The sequence below is a fragment of the Lepisosteus platostomus genome, chromosome 15, assembly GCF_059453375.1.
Source record: "Lepisosteus platostomus isolate fLepPlt1 chromosome 15, fLepPlt1.hap1, whole genome shotgun sequence".
Taxonomy (NCBI): domain Eukaryota; kingdom Metazoa; phylum Chordata; class Actinopteri; order Semionotiformes; family Lepisosteidae; genus Lepisosteus; species Lepisosteus platostomus.
Window position 1 is genome coordinate 13,435,105 of NC_142625.1, and position 17,717 is coordinate 13,452,821.

At 41.8% G+C, this 17,717-nt stretch overlaps 1 protein-coding gene across 3 annotated transcripts in view; it reads right to left on the minus strand.

Moving 5' to 3' along the window:
* Positions 1-11,548, minus strand: part of LOC148648015 (pleckstrin homology domain-containing family G member 4B-like) — a 44,699-nt gene extending 33,151 nt beyond the window's left edge. Inside the window, exon 1 of one of the 3 annotated variants that reach the window (XM_088607589.1) lies at positions 10,983-11,548. In XM_088607589.1, the coding sequence (XP_088463715.1) occupies positions 10,983-10,985 (3 nt within the window). In that variant the 5' untranslated portion in view covers positions 10,986-11,548. The remainder of the gene's footprint in view (positions 1-10,982) is intronic. The other 2 variants (XM_088607588.1, XM_088607587.1) reach the window with 2 other exon arrangements.
* Positions 11,549-17,717: the final 6,169 nt, after the last annotated feature.

Here is a 17,717-nt window from a genome sequence, read left to right on the forward strand (position 1 = left end):
TGTAAATAAGCAGCTAACTACAACATTGTAGCAGACTTTCTCCTCAGCATGCTTACAGAGAATGAGCAGTTATTGCTGTTTTTCTCTTTCCTGTAGTCATAAAAAGTGTCTCTGAAATTCCAATACACGTGCCAAAGCTTAATTTCCTCAGTGGAAATGTACGCCTCCGAATTCTAATTGCACAAGGACGTTCTGGTGCATGATGAGTTTATTTTAATAAGAAAATACCACTGCACTTAATGTATCACAGCTGTAGATGCAGAGCAGAAGCCATTGACCTGCTGCTGCATTTCCCCTAACCTTGCCAGGCTGCGCACCTCATATGGGGAGCAAAGCCAGCACTACATACTCTATCTTATTTGAGATCGCTTGACCTTAATCAATCTGCTAAGCCCCAGGATCATCCACGTTTCCATGTTCAACACATACATTTTTGTACTCCATCCAGGGGTCTCCGAGACCAGAGCCCTTGATATAAACAGCACATAATCTCAACCAAACTGGAACCAGTTCAAAGGCTGATCTTCAGCCAAGTGAAGAGGGAGGTTTGCATTAAGTCTTTTGTATCCGATTACGCCTGACACCCTGCCAGCACGCTATTCAGACTCGACCCCAAGCCTTGTATTGCAACTCTCTGGCATGAGCTTTGCTCAGAAGTCTGTGAGTATTTTATGCCTTCATGTCTTGCCTCTGTATTTGCATAAAGAAATTTGAAATACACATGGAAATCGGCCTAACACATATAAGAGCACATGCAGAGATGCGAAGACGTACTTAGTTCTGTCTAAAGGCGACCCCAGGATCATTTGAACGCAAGCAGAGCTGCTGATTAAAAGATGTACTGCTTACAAGGCTGTGATCCAGAATTTTATACGGCAAGCCCTCTTTTTGATTTGAAATCCATACTTCCCTACATTTGCTATCACACACGCAGATGTCCTCTCCACTTTATTTAAACTCCAGGACATGTGATGGCTTGGCACACTGTATGACGCAGTGTCAGTGTTAAAATAAATCAGGTGCTGCTTTGATAAGAAATCAAGGTGAACCACTGCTGGGAAGAGACATGGGGAGCTGTGGCAGGACTGCAGTTAAGAAAACCTGCATCAGACCTTCCTGCTGCCTGCCTTGAGGATGGACAACTTTTAAAAGACCCACACAACTTCAGTAAATCGACCCATCCACAACTGTAAGACTAGGTGATTATTAAGGTCCTGAGACACACCTGGAGGAACAGATTCCAATACTGTGCAGACTTTATTGCTCTTACTTACTGTAGTGGTTGTTGTGGGCTGAACTAATTGAGCTTGATTAATCACCCTATTTGTTTCCTGATGATCCTAAGCAAGGAGCTTTAATGAGCTTGATTTTGAAACTTGGCTTGCAAGACCACAGAATTTGCCTGCTCCCCGTTGACGGCTGTAATTGCTCAGAATCCTCAGGGAAATAAGCGGCACTTTACGGTGAGTGTCAGCCAATCCTGACCACAGTGGAACTGTTTGTGCAGAGATTAAGGTTTCTGACAACTGACAGCCTTCTCAGTCCAATGGCTGCCTTTGTGATTAAACCAACCACCTATCAAAAAGCAGGAGTGTTGCTGGGACATGTCTTTTTTGTCTCAGAGAAAGATTTACTTTTTTTCCTAGGCTACAGGCTGCATTAAGTGAATTTAGGCCTATTAGCCTGTCAGGTCAGACCTCTGTCCTTCTGAGATTACTGGGCAGAGTGAGGTCTGTGTCTGTGCTGTAATTAAGACAATTTCACTGTCAGAAACTCTCACAATGCCCTGGAGACTCTCCTATTAACCTCCCATTAAGTCTCTTTATTTCACAGGCCCAAATAAACCAGCTGACAAGGCCTGTATTGCGCTTGGCTGGTTCAGGTTGTCAGATGCCATACATACAGTACAACTATAGTATACAGCAGTACCTTAACATTCAAACATCCTCATAAACATTGGGGGGGACTGTAGTGTAAACTTTGTAAATGTAATGGAATTCAATGGATCTGGTGGACCCCAAACATGTTCACAGAGTCAGTATGTCACCCCAATGGTTCCATCGGATCATAAAGAACATTCTTTTGATTCTTCCTATGGTACAGTACGTCCACGAATCCCAGGAAAATAAAATGCCTGACCTATTAAAACGCAAAGTCAAATAAATAGTGCAGTGGGTAACTATTTAATTTTAAAACTGTAATCAGAATCTCATTCAGTATCTTTTCCAATTACAAGAAGAAAGTAACTCCTTAAATCAAGCCAACTTGCTACGTTTTCAATGGTTTGTGTTCCAGTCCAAAAATATGTTCTGTATTTTATTAAGATTTCTGAAGAACTCCAAAGTTCCTGATCTATGACCCCTTACAGTATATTAGTGGAAGAATGATTACATGGGAAGAATGAGTACTGACACACAGTGGCTGAAAAAGTTCATTTTTATTACTCATTGAGTCAATTTCTGTGGAAATCACAATTGGATTTTATTTTAATCAATATTTTTAAAAAACAAAACAGACAATATCCACACTGAAAGGTCCTTTGTCCCTCCAGGTCATTTCTGAAGACACCTCCTCTGCCTCTGCTGGCTCAACAGACTTCCAGGTTTATCCCTAAACATACTCAGAGACGGGCAGTCTGAAGCCCCCCAGGTACAGTACAAAGGAGTACCCCCGGCCCAGAGACAGTGTGGGAAATTCAGCACAAAAAGTGACTGTGCTGTGAAACATCACTGCGGCCAGGGCAGAGGTGAGCAGGCAGCTCGCAGTGACTCATCGGAGCTGGAATAATGGGGAGGCAGGTCCTGTGTGACCCTACGATCAGACACAAGAGCACAGCCAATATCATATAGCCAGCAGCCGAGCAATAGAGCTTAGAAAAAGAAATAAAAACATCTCTCCTTCGAAAGCGGCTCCTCCAGGCTATGCATGCCTGCTTGTGGGTTTAGAGTAGAGATAACAGGTGTTTTTAGAGGCCTAACTATGACTAAGTCCAATAACCTTTGCAGACGCTGTATCAATCCTGTTGTGCTGTATTCCTCTCTTTTGGTTACGTATTTCTTAATGATATAATTCTTGACCTAAAGGGGGGATAGAGAAGCTCTGTGAAGATAAAGGGGCTAGTGTAGGAGAGTTGTTTTCTCGTACACCTCAGAGAGCTCTGTTGGACATGAATACCTGAGATGTCTCTTAAACAAGACCCAGTGAATTGGCAGGGGATTATTTCAACTGATTTTGTGTGCTCATTTAAGGGTTGTAAATTAAACATTAAAGCAAAAAAAAAACTTTTAATCTCTTTTAACTTCCATGAACTTCAAAAAAGCACTTTAATGAGGATACCCTCTCTACAAATGCACTGATAATAATATACAAGACAAGACAAGAACCTTGGTACTGTACCTTCCTACACAAGTCACTGACAGCAATAGAGATCTCCTGATTTTGAAACATCAACCAGCTTTGGAACAGGAAGAAAGGAGAGCAGCTGGATCACTTTGCTTGTGTGGTACTGTAGCTTATTGAGCTCAGCTGCTTCTTGCTGGAAGCCAAGTGAATCCACTAGTCTGCTACAGCAACATGGGTAGGTCATCCATTCCAAACAACCGCAGATTTCCTATGTGGGTCTGACACAATATACTGTCAAGACCTTGATGCTGTTGTTGTAGTTCTTTTGAGGGGTAATTCTCTGTCTGGCTAGTACAATCCCTCACCCCCACCAACATCACACAGACGGCGAACAACAGCACTGACTGTCTGATGTAAAGCACGTTTCCAATATCCTTTTGGTGTTCACATACTGTACAGCCGGGCAGCAGGTGTTTAAATGTTGTTAAGTGTATTAAGGCCAGCGACTGTTGTTTATGTTATCCATGTTTTTCTTCTGTTATGATGTGGCCTTGGTGACCCACAAGCGGGCCCCACATCCCTGCGAGCAGGAGGAAAACAAGCACAGCCTAGACTCTGGGCAAACCAACCCGTGGCTGAGCGCTGGACAGAGCACAGGGACCCACTGTGGGAAAACTGCCTTTGCTTCTTCACCCAGCACTCGCGGGGCCACCACACCACCACGCAGCTGCAAGTGAATGAAAACAAACTGAGGTTCAAAAGGCCTGTGTGTGCATGTCCTGAGCGGGCTCAAGAAATTCGCTGGCTGCTTTCCCTCTTCCATCTCCTCTTGTTTCTTCCCATCCTCCCAGCTTTCATTCTGTTCCTCAGCCTTTCTCCCATTCCACGGGGAGCCAGCTCTATTCCCAGGGACAGTGTGGGCTTTGTCTCCTGGGCTCTTATTAGCTGGGTTCTGGTGCTTGGCAATACGCTCACAATTCAAGCAGCCTATTCTTAAGGCCTCCTCACTATATTCACATAAAAAGGGGCTCTTCAGAGAGGAGACGTGGAATTTCCTTTTACTGCCCATTAACTCTTTCATCCCTTCTTTCAACTGCTTGTATCCATGTTCATCGTCATTCCTTTTTGCTTCTGTGACCTATAGTTTATGTGACCTCAGAATAATTAAAAGGCCACAGAAATGCCTTGTTCCTTGTTTCTCATCGTTACAATGTTGTCTCCAACAGCTCCAGTAAAGAAAATGAACTTTTAGCTGAATGGGACAAAGAGTTCTCCTCCCTTTGAAAAAATACTTTTGAAAACTGCATCAGTAAGATCTTCTCTCTCTTGAAACTCATAATGATAGCCAATTATAAAACATGAATAACCACCAATAAATTAGAGGATCATATCATTAGAGGATACAAGGGGTATTAAATACTAACAACAGGGAAACCTGAAGACTGCTTGTACTGTTAGCACATGTTTGTATCCATTTTTCATTTAAGTTAAGCACTGTGTAAGGTTCATGCTTTTCAATCACATACCTCTTCGTATTATAATTGTGGGCAACGTTTTGGCTTTGTAACTGGGAAGCTGCGGGTTCAAATCCCAAATGAGACACTGCTGTAGTATCCTTGAGTGAGATACTTTACTCAGATTGTGCCCATAAAATACCAGCCTTCCATTTTCTAACCTCTTTATCCAATATAGGGTTGTGCAGAATCGAAGCCTATCCCAGTAAGCAATGGGCTCAAGGGGGCACCCACACAAACATGAACATACTCACACCAGGGCCCATTTTCTCAGAAGGTGATCAACCTTCCAATATGTTTTTGGACTATGGGAGGAAACTAGAGCAGCCAGAATAAACCCATGTGAACACAGGGAGAAGATACAAACTCTATCCAGTTAGCACCACAGGAATTAAACTGTGAGACAGCAATGCCAACCCTCGTATCACCATGTTGAGCCTTAAAATACCCAGCTGTATAAATACGTACAAATGAAAGACCCGTTGGATAAAATGGATCAAAACATTAGCCAAATACAACAACAGCAATAGGAATGCACATCTACAATCCTATGAAGGTAAGAAATGACAACTAATCTTCTATGGATCTCCACACCAAGAGCTAAGGAGTGCAGTGACAGGACTGGCATCCACAGTGCAGTCATCCAAATATAGCACTGGAATTATATTCTATATGATTACTGATGCTGAGATTGTAATTACAGCATCTAGCTTCATACTTATATTATTTTTCTGTTTATGTTGAAAGATCTTTGCATTCATACAGCACTCTAATAACCAAGATAGATGGGGACCATGTGCTGATTTTTTCCCATATCAAAAAACCATGCTTTGAGGTGCTATTACACAACTAATACCATTGTTATATTATAGTTAATATTAAGAAAAACATAATTGTCGTAGTTTTAATAACTGTACTTCTTTGATGATTAGTACTGCTGCCTGCAGACTGCCTGAGTGACAGGAAATGCTTGCATGCTTTAGTCAGAAGCAATATGGGATTTGTTCTCAGAGAAAAAAAGAAACCAAGTCTAATCTTGTTTGGAAACATTTAACCTATATTTCAAATAAATACTGTTTCACTTGGGCTTTGTTTACAGCTTTGTCTAAAAAGTGAATGCCAAAAAAATAATTCTTCTAGATGTCTCCAGAGAGAGCTGAAGTTTTGCATTCGTTCTTAATTGAACCCAGTCATGTACCACCCCTGCTGTCTAGCTGAGTTCGAGTCAGAGCAGTATGGGATCTGAATGAGCCTAAAGGGTCTAAATGAAATCTCTGTTCTGGAAACAAACCAGTTCTGAATCTTTAAGCAGCAGACTTGTTTAGACAATAGCCCATCAGAACCAGAGTGCATTGCAAGAACCCCACAGTATCATTATAGCAAAGTGAATGATAAGTGTCTGATTAAAATTCACTCGCAGAATTCCAGGAATTCCAAATGATGCCCATTCGCTCTCTTCTGCAGAATCGGCTGCTTTATGGTAATGAGAAGAGGAGTCCAAGTGGACCAGACCTGCAAAGCGTGTTGGCTGTGAAGAACCAAAAGCCAAAAAAGGTGAACAGAAGTAGACCGACCACAGGGTCCCATTTCACAATAGCCCACACTTCCACAGTGCATGGCTGGGTGTGCTCTGAGTATATCTCATCGTGTTGTACACTGACATGTCTACAGCCACTGTGCCACAGTGTGGGATGCTCTGACATGCCCAGGCTAAACCTAATGAGGATGCGTTTGAGCATTAAAAAGCTGAGGTTTTACGGCTTTTTATCCTAGACATCAAATCTGTCCATTTAATTTATTTCTGTCCCCCTACCAGCATAGTGGAAAAACAAGAAAAAAAGAAATGTGTTGGATGGAGGTTTTTATTTACCAGTCTTGGCAAGACTCTGTATGCTAGCTTTCTCCCATTTTGAGCCACCCTACAACTTGAGTTCATTGCGGCATCTACAGTAGGTTCAATGCAGCCATTCGTCTTCCTCAATTGTACAGAACATGATAAATTATGAAATACATGTTTATTTTTCTCAGGAGGAATATTTTTTTTAAGTATCAAAGCAGCATATTGATGTTAATGTAATAGTAACCAATCAGCAATCTTTTGAACAGAGCACACAATATGACTTGGTGTGAGATGTAGTGATATCTATGCGAGCTGACAAACTCAGCATGCCACAAGACCACACATGGGGGACACTCAGTCTTAACACAGACCCTGGAGTATTGAAAATGCATGTGTCTGTGCACACTTGTGTGTTCTTCTGAGCAGGAAACAGTGGCGGATTCTATTCTCTGTTCTCTATTCTCTGTTGATGCATCTGCGATGATAGGACTGTGAGCAGCAGGAAAGCTGCTTGAGGGTGTTGGGACAGGTGGCTCCTTACAGGATAAGAAAGTGCAGAACGAATCTCATGTGATCCAAAATTCAAAGCAAATCAACTGTTTAAATATGTTGACAGAGTAAAGGCGACACAAAGCGAGAAACCACTCCAGTTACAGTCCAAAAACCTGTGCAAATACATGTTGGAAAAGAAATGTTTTCATCTCAGGCTCAAGTGGATACAAAGAGTTTCAGCGTTCCTGATGTGAACTGGCAGGGAGTTTCACACCCCACACTTGAGTGGAAAATTAAACACTGCCATGTCTTTCATTTGAGCTCTGACTAGCCTTCCTTCTTTTCCATTGGAGTGTAAGAAATATGCATATATTGCATATGGTTATGCAAACTCAGTAACTGCTGTGTGCATCTGTGTGTTTCTGTTTTGGAAAATAGAAGAATGTTCTGGCAAAGATAGGAATCAAACACTAAACTCGAATCAGCTTATTTTCTTAAACTTTCGATTTCCTTAGTTGGAATATTCAAACAAAAAAAGGAGGCTTGGTTTGAGGGAAAAGAATGCAAAACCTCCGTGAAAATCTTTGAGAACAAAGTAGATTTGAACGCAAGAACAAATAACAGTATTGTTCACTACTGATGAGTTGTCAGTGGCCAGGGAGTGAGATTCACATTAAGAACGGCTGTTTCGAAGAACAGCTGTGTGTTTCTACTGGCTGCTAACAGACTGGCTTTACACCAATTTCCCTAGCTGTCTCCAGTCTGCAAGTGTATAGCCATATCTGGCACTGTGTGCAGTGTGATATCCTTTTGGTTAAATACAAGCAAGAGACCTGTGGTGGAAGTGATGTTAACCAATTAGGGTCACCTTGTTTTTGTGAAAAAATCAATTTCTGCTGGGCATGATGTCTCCTCAAACCAAAATTATGTCCACTCATTTTGTAATATCTCTGGACTTTTATGCAGTAGAAGCCTGGTTTATTGCTGAAATTAAACCTAAATACTAAACAATAAAATACCAAAATTACACTAACAGTCATAGATTAAGGTTGCTGCTGGAAGAGGTTAATGGGGCCAGCAGGGGGTGCTCACCCTGCGGTCCATGTGAGTCCTAATGCCCCAGTATAGTGATAGGGACACTATACTGTAAACAGGCACTGTCCTTCGGATGAGACGTAAAACCGAAGTCCTGACTCTCTGTGGTCATTAAAAATCCCAGGGCGCTTCTCGAAAAGAGTAGGGGTATAACCCCGGTGTCCTGGCCAAATTTCCCATTGACCCTTACTAATCATGGCCTCCTAATAATCCCCATCTATGAATTGGCTTCATTACTCTGCTCTCCTCCCCACTGATAGCTGATGTGTGGTGAGCCTTCTGGCGCATTATGGCTGCCGTCGCATCATCCAGGTGGATGCTGCACATTGGTGTTGGCGGAGGGGAGTCTGTAAAGCGCTTTGAGTGGAGTGTCCAGAAAAGTGCTATATAATTGTAAGCAATTATTATTATTATTATTATTAAGAAAAATATAGGCCCTTAGTGGATAGGTTAATATAACTATAAAATATAAAGATTAAAGGTTACAAATTTCAACTGTATGGTTTGTCTACAGAGAATCATTTTAGCTTATCCACAAAGTTATTTTCCTTTGCTACCTCTGTCCCTGATTATACTATATGTGGAGTTCTTCCCATCAATCTGAAAAATAATGGAATGTGAAGGACTACTCCTACCAAAAGAAATCCAATTTGTGGAATTAAAAATAAGCATGGTTCCACAGCGTCTCTACTAATCTTTCCTTTCATTTTGAAAGTCTTGAAGTCCTGAAGCCTAATAGTTCACTGCAATGCCCTGCAGGGCAAGATCACAGTTACTGTGTAGAACTTGATTCAGGTTGCTTGTAACCAAAATACAGTATCTTCCAGCATGGTGCGTAAATTCTGTAAATGGCCTATAAAAGGTCTCCTTCATCTTTGCAAGCACAATGGCAAGTCTGATAGTAGGCAACACTTTTTATACAACAGTAACAAATTCCAGATAAAGTAAAGATAAGCAGTTTATGTCTCAGGATTTCAAAAGCCTGACTGCTCTCTGCCAAGGCAGTTAATCTAGCAACTGCCACAGATAAGATAACTACACTTACAGTACATAAGGGCAACAGTCAGGTTGATATTTAATAACGACCACTTTTATAACATATATTCTCAAATATTCACTTGGAAATGATCGTGTACAGATTTGGTAACTGCAAGATGAATACTGGGACAAACGAGAAAAACTCACCTCAAGCTACAACGTAAAATTTCCATTCTGAAACATGACAACCACTTTGCATATTTTCCTAGCATTAGGAGAGGAGAAACAAGAAGAGGGAAATATTCTTGACTTGGACATTAGGTGAACTGAATGATTCTTGACTTTTGCATTTTCCTTCATTCAGAATTATTATGTGAAACAACCACTCAACTTGTAGAGTTCACCTATTTTAAGTAATGTTCCAGCAAGCTGTCTTTAAAAAGGAAAGAAAAACATGTTATAAACTTAATATACCACCCCTTTGCAAATGGTGACTTATCACAGCTAGGTCCTAATTATTCTATCTTAATCATCTAAAGTTGTTTGTACCAGGACCTGTCCAGACCAGAAGACTAACTGTACTCATGCAATTCTCTCTTTAGGTGCATCTTCCATTATTGCTGCTGTTCAACTCATATCTCCTGGTGTTCCTAGTGTTTCATTGCAGGAGTCTCACAGCATCTTAGTGTCTCTACAGTGTGCAATTAAGCAAAGCAAAACAAGTATTTCCTGCCAAGTTGAGGTGCCATGGCTTGTTATCTGAAAAACTGTCCACCTCCCTCATCTACAGTTCAGAGAGGAAATATAATGTGATATGTGAAAACCTTTTCATCAGCATCAGAGTGTAACTCTATCCGTACTGGCCTGATTAATCAACTGTAACAGGAGTAGAATGTAATTATTTTAAAGGGATTATGGAAGGTGTTCTTCTTTAAATTGGGTGAAAAACGTTGAAAAGAAGAATAAATTAATTAATACTTTCATGCAGACATGTCCAGACATAACTAAAGTACTTTTGAGAGAGTAGCAATCTTTTGATAAAGTCCACATGCCTATTCTGCAAAATCATTTCAGGAAGTTAACAAATAGACTCCTCAGACAAAGCCAAAATGCAGATCTTTTCTTTTGCACAGAACAAAAGTGTTGGAACAGACAGAGCATATACTGTATATCGAGAAGAAGACGAGCATGTCCATCCAACATCACTGTGCTAAACATGCGAAAAAGTGCTCTATTCAAACTAGAGACTACAGTAAGACAAAACACGAGACAGGGCTCATAAACAAGGTGCATGACAAACCAGTTGTAAATACAGTGAGCGTAGTGAAAAACAGAAAGAAACAGATCAGCGGGAGATCTTACATTTAAAACGAAACAGTGGCAATAATTTTAATTATAGTAATAAAACTGCGACAGACCAACTAAGCTTTAAAACTGCTTGATTCAGCAGTTCCCCAGCAATTCAGTCATCCCCAGCTCCTAGTGACAGCCAGAAAAGCAAACACACTTGGAAAGCACTGAGAGCTCCATTCAATAGCAGTTCAGGAATTCTTTCGAAACAAAGAAAAAAAAATGGTTTAGCAACAGCTAAGCACAAACCTACCTGAATGAATAGCTAAAGGGCATTTTGAAATTTTAAGCTATATGTCCCAGTGCTCATAAAAGAAAACATCTGCAGTTTTCTTTTTCCTTTAAAGATATAAATAAAAAAAGTCAGTTACCATCTTTCCTAAGGTGCCTTGGCTATCCTGTTAGGTTTGGTCATCTTTCTTTATGTAATCCTGCCCAAAAGAATTTTGCTGGCTGTCAGCCCCCTGGGATAGTTCAGCCTTGGGTCCACGCTGATCAAAATGTGCCCGAGAAGGTGGTGGGTGTAGGAATCCCCAACAGTAAGTCACGGCTGGACTCTGCAGGCTGCCAGGGGCAAGTCCCATGTCCTCTGATCTCCAAACCCTACACCAGTCAGGCAGAGCCCGGAGCGGCTCGATCGGCTGCTACCTCCTTCCTTCTGCACTGTGCAGGATGTGACCATAGTCGGAAGGGCCAGGGCGAGAGTGTAAGTAAGTGAGAGAGAGAACGAGAGTGGAGAACTGGTGCGGGGGAGGAGAACTGCTTTCCCTTTCAGAGGAAATCCCCCCTCAAGGCTTTTCAGACATTTCTCAGTGGCAGCCCCAGGTCTCTGTGCAGCTGAAAACCTAAGCACTTCCCCCTTTTACCTAGTAAATCCTTTGTTTCTGGACCTCTTCTCCTCCAGTGTTTAGGACTGGAAGTATCCCATAGCCTCCATAACTATTGCCTCATTTTGCCGTCAACTATAATCCTGCACGGCAAACACAAGAACTGTGAAACTGGGCTGGAGTGCCACAGCCAGGCAGGCGCTGACAAGTCCTGCACTGGCACAGCCCTGGCCAGAACCTAGCCCGTCTTTTGCAGACTCAGATCAAACTTTTGTCAGCAGCGGCAAATCATATGTCATAATTCGACACCGTGTTTCAAAAGAAGAAGCTGGTAAGTATGTCTAAGAAGCAACTGAGAAAGTCTGTCTTTAAATCTTAAAAGCTGCACTGATCAGTTCTGCGATCTCGAAAAGACAAGCTGCAAACGATAAAAGCTTTGCAAATAGTCCTTGAAACAGAAGGAGATATAAAACAGACAGATGTTATCGTGAGGGATCAAGAAACTGCCCAAGGTCTCCTTTAGAACTGTGTGACTAGCTGCTTAAAGAGACCATTGCAGCGGCATGGGGGAATAAAATGTCTTTTTTTTCTGGTTTCATTTAACCCTGTCAGCCTCTAGGGATGGCTGCAAAAAATGAGATTTTTCACAGGCACTGAGGAATTTCCGGGTCAGAGCACTTCAAACAAACACAGCAGATATGGTGGCATGGAAACCAATTTTCATAACACCATATCATGCAGCTCCAATCATCTTTGCTAACATAGCCAACACATTTTCATGGCCAGTGTCTATTACACACAGCCCCAGGTCTGTGTGCAGTAACTCTCTGGCTGTTTAGTCTACAGCTCTCTTTCTGTTTTTAGCGTTTCAGTTTTCAGGAAGACAGAGCCATGGGATGAGCCTTAATCCTTTCGGACAATTCCTTTCCAGTGACTGGGAGACCCCTTGGGGAACTGCTTTGCTATTGTGAATTATTCCAAGCATTCTTTTTCTTTACCCCTTCTATGTTTTAATAAACAGAGATACAGTATAAACAGACCCCTCTTTCAAATCCACACCATCTCACCGGGCATTACAGAACACATTTACTTTACCACCCATAATGTTCTGTTAGCAATACTTCTCCTGCATGACTAACATACATTCTTCTGTATTGTGGTCTGCATCTAAGCTGACAGTTTGTTTTCTAGGAACAAGTAATAGGTTTATTCCATGCTGATAAAAAGAAGAAAGAGAACACAACGTTTCGGCCGTGGAGCCTTCTTCAGCTGTGGGCATTTTCTGCAAGAGATACAGTAAATAAGGTTGCTGGAGGTACAAGATGCTGTCTGGGTGATCTGGAATTGTCCTGAGGGGGACAATAGTTTGTTTTCTAGTCAGGCTAGCAAAAGTGCCCCTGTTGTCACCTGATAGGAATGCCAGATGCAAATTTTACCTTGCTGCTAAAGTCCAGATGTCGGGGGAGGGGGGGGGGGGGGCAATTATTAATAATCTGGCAATTATTAAGATTTCCTTCAAAACTATTATTTAGTCAGATGCTCTTTCATGCCAAGTGAAACTAACCAGCAGATGTTGCTGAGCTACAGTGACTGCAACCCTCGGAGGATCCAATTTGTGTAAAGACTAATCTAGCCATGCAAGATGCAGAGAAAAAGCCTGGTGTATATCTGTCCTAACCTGTAACACATCAGGTGCGAATGCTGGCTCTGACTAAAGGACTACACATTTAAACTTTGAGCACAAACCAGCACAGTCATCTGACCACCTCTCAGACTCTGAGAAACATTAACAAATGAGCTGTAGCTCAGCCTGCAGATACTGTGCTGCAGGTGGAGGAGGCTTATGAGGTTGAGCACTAACTAAGCAGCCACACTGTTTAAGACAGTTTTGATTGCACTGTCCTCAAGGTAAGGGTTTCACAATTAAAGTTTAGAAGCCAACAAACTCCCTTTACAAACCACACAAGAGTGTATCACACAAGAGAGGGAACACCCCTCCCCATAACATGTAGAGGGCTTTATCTTACGTGAGTCCTTGGTACATTTGCTGTGATACTGTAAATGAAATGCTGACGTGTTTTACTGGTCCTTGTCAAACATCCGAGCGATAGCTCACAAAGCAAAACTCAACAGCTTGCAAAAAATGAATAAAAACATGGCTAAACATGATGGGAATTGGGCATTGCATGTAATTAGGAAAATCCAAGGAGTCCTTCAGCCTCTCTCATCAGTATAAAAGATAAACAAAGTCAGAGGGCAGCTGAACAAATGACACATTTGCTGACTAATGCTGGGAAGGTTTTTAGCAATTACTCTGCAAGAAGTGGTCAGGAACACAGTGCACAAGGAGGTGTAAGCAAAACTCCTCGTGTTCTCAGTTCTCCATTGTCCCACTAACAGCATCTGAACAAGTTCATTTCCTGTGTGTGATGCTCACTGGACAAACATCCGAGAGCTGTCCTGCATACCAGCCGCTGTTGTTACAGTTCACAAACCTGAGAAGACGCGAACGTGTGCTCAGAATTCATGTCCACCCTTCCTGCACTTTCGGCTCTTTGTAGAGAGATTAATCGAAGCTCTGCTTCCGAAAGCCAAGTATCCAAGCGCTACCCAACAACCAGTGAAGCAAGCACAGCTTCCCTTTTCAGAGACGCTTGCCCTTCCGTGAGATGCGGGGTTGTTTATAATCCGAGGAGTTTTGTTTAGACTGTCGGAGGAGTAATCTTAAACATCGAGATATCAAAATCAGTCACAGTATGTAAATACAGCTTCCAGACAGGAAGCCAAGCTGAATTTCCCCAGGCTGCTAAATGAACAGAGAAAAGACTTCATAAATATTGCTCCCGTTTCTAAAGTGTCTGAAGGTGTACTGAATTGCACCACTTCACTTTTCTTATCTTGGGAAAAAGGGGCTCATGTTTCTCCATGTCTAGTGTTAAACGTGTCTTCTTTATCTGCACTTTCACCTGTATCTACAGCTTTCATACACTAGTGGTGACTGTACAGTTTGTACACTTACTCTGCTGTACATTTGCTACAGTAACACTTAGAATTGAGATGTTTCTTACTTTGGAATTGCAAATGTAAAACATAAAAACATTTCCAATCTGATGGAATATGAAATACCAGATGGATTGAAAAAGTTCCACCTTCTTAACAGACACTTCTTCGCCATCCAGACTACAGAGTCTGAAACACAGATAAAACAATACAGTATGTTAGTAAAGTAACTGGCCACAGAAGAAACCTAAAATTAAACTTCAAGAATACATAAATGGTCAATTATTATCCAATTAGTTGGTTCAATTAAGTAATTCAAATCAGAATTGGGAACTCGAACATCCTGTGGACCAGGAGGTCTGGATTTACACCTTTCATCTGTCTTGATATAATAATATGATATGATGATATATATATAATATAACTGATATAAGATCACTTTATTGGCCATATACAATTTCTTGTATTAGGATTTTGTCTTTTATCACATACCCCAACTTGGTCTTCATGAAACACACAGACAGGAAGAGAAGCTTGGGGTCAGAGTGCAGGGGCAGACATTTTATATGGCACCCCTGGAGCAGTTGGGGTTAAGGGCCTTGCTCAGGAGCCCAACACAGTAGGATTCCTCTTGCTAGCCGCGGGATACGAACTGGCAACCTTCCAGCCACAAGTGCAGATCCTTAGCCCCAGAGCCACCACACCACCCCATTTAAAGATGATATGATATATCATCATATAAATGATATATATATACAGTATATAACTATCCTATTCTCCTCCCACATGTCCGGATGGCGCCCAGGCTGGGCACCATATGAGTTGGATGCTGCATTCCTGCCATGGATCCAAGAGGGACATCGTGGATATACAGCACAGTAGCTATCGTTTAGGAGGATTTTGCTGGTCTACAGAGATCTGCATGCATACAGAAGACATGATAAGATAAGATAAGATCACTTTATTGGCCAAATACAATTTCTTGCATTAGGAATTTGTCTTTTCGCATACCCCAGCTTGCTCTCCATGAGACACACAGGCACACAGACTGGGGGGCGGGAAGCTTGGGGTCAGAGCGCAGGGTCAGCTGCTCTGACCCCAAGCTGCTCTGATGGATGGATTAATACCTTTATTCATTGTTTCCTTTATTTTAATTGTATAATGTTAGCATGCCCAAAGGGGTTGGGCAGCCAGTTGACCTTGGACCCCTAGAGGTTGTTTTTCTCCTTACTAAGGAGTTTTTGCTTCCTCTCCTCCATTGTCTTCTGGTCTTTTCTGTTCATATACACAACATGTATAGTCACTTGCTTAGTTAAGCAAATTAATTTAATTGAATTGAATTGAATAATACTGTTTTTTCCTTTTCCTGTCAGACTACACTTAGTAATAATTTGAACACCTCTGTTAATTCCTCTAGATGCTCTAGATGCTCACTTTCTGTGAATCTGCAACACTGTAGTCCACCTTCACACATCCAGCATCCCGTTGATGAGACATGCATCCTTTCACAGTGTCATAACCCCAGTCCTACTGCCATGTTTGCCAATCTACAATCTACATGGAGGTTCTGCTGTGGATTTGTTTTTCTTCTGAACAGCTGGCCACAGTGGGATTCTGTGGTGGTTAACAATAAGGGGTTAGTTAATTGGTATCAAAGAGCAATGGAAAAACAAGATGTAAATAAAAGTGGCTGCATCATGTTTATATACTGTATAACACTGACATCCATTAACATAAGGTTGTTTATGTTTGCGAAGAGTCAACAAAGTGCATGTCTGAACTAGTACATCTCAGATGGTGATGGTCCATCACAGGGCACACAGCACACAGCACCAGTTCATCATTGTCATATAGTGGCTTCTTGATGCAGAACATGCAGTGAAATGGTAGCAATATAATGCATTAAAGATTGCACTGGGGCCAGTTAAATAAAATAAAAAAATTACAACTAGATCCTTCAAGCCTCTGAAGTTACTGTGGGGAATGGTGTTTACATAGCACTCAGCTCCACTGTGTGAGGACGCCCAGTGGCTGTAGTCTGGAAGATTAAAGACTGTCCTCCCAGGGTGAGGTTCCTGCCTGTCTTGTTCTGCTGCTGCTCACGATACAGACACAAAGAGCAACATCACAGTCAGGCTACACAGCACAGCAGCCTGCATTTCCATGTCTCTTTGGCTGAAACTCACACATGTATTAGATTATGCTTGGCTTAGACTACAAATGAAAATGCATAGCGCTTTAGAATAGAGTTATAAGAACTTTAAAGAAAGGTTAGGAGTTATGCATGTTATTTGGGGGTGGAATGGAGGCAGGGACATGGGGGTGGTGTGGAGATATCTTACTCATCCCTTTTGCAGACAGTTAATATTATTTTCACCCCACGCCAGCAACTGACTCATCTAGATGGGAGAAGCATTAAGCGTAGCTGCAATACCGTTTTGTGACATGGGAATCTGACTTGATTGCTTGCTTGACACAGACAGACACAATGAGTCAGTTCTGGTGTGCCTGAAAGGCAGAGCAACAGGGTGCTGTTACAATTAACTGGTCTGTTCCAATGAGTGAAGCTTGGAGACTTGAAACGTGGAACAAACACTAATGAGATCGTGGGGGAAACATTACCAGGCACAAACAATAGTGCAAAGGAACAAGTAATAGGTTTATTCCATGCTGAAAAAAAGAAGAAAGAGAACACAACGTTTCGGCCGTGGAGCCTTCTTCAGGTGTGAGGTTTGCCCTCACACCTGAAGAAGGCTCCACGGCCGAAACGTTGTGTTCTCTTTCTACTTTTTTTCAGCATAGAATAAACCTATTACTTGTTCCTTTGCAGCCAGGCATGCTGACGCAGCTACCCACCTGAACTACAAACAATAGTGGACACATGACAGTTTAATTTATCCACCCTTCCATGTGAAACAGCCATCTTGGAAACAAAGTGTGGCCGATATAACCAGTGTGCTCTGTACGGTTTCCTTGGCCATGAGTACAACAGCTTTTTGGCACTGCTTTCAGTTCTCATTTGGACACTAGTATTAATGGCATTTGGCTTAGTGTTCCTGCAGGTAAATGATGTTGTCTCTGACTTTTGAAGCTTCAACTCGCCGCATCTACTGATTTTTTTGTACATGTGATGCTGGATACTCTGTCAACTTTACAATCTTATTCTCCTCTTTTTTTGTCTGCTGAGGCATCGTTAAAGCCTCTGATAACGATTGGTTCCTCAGACTTATGAAACATCCCCCTCTAGTGGGGAAACACAGCTCAAAGAGAATGGTACCA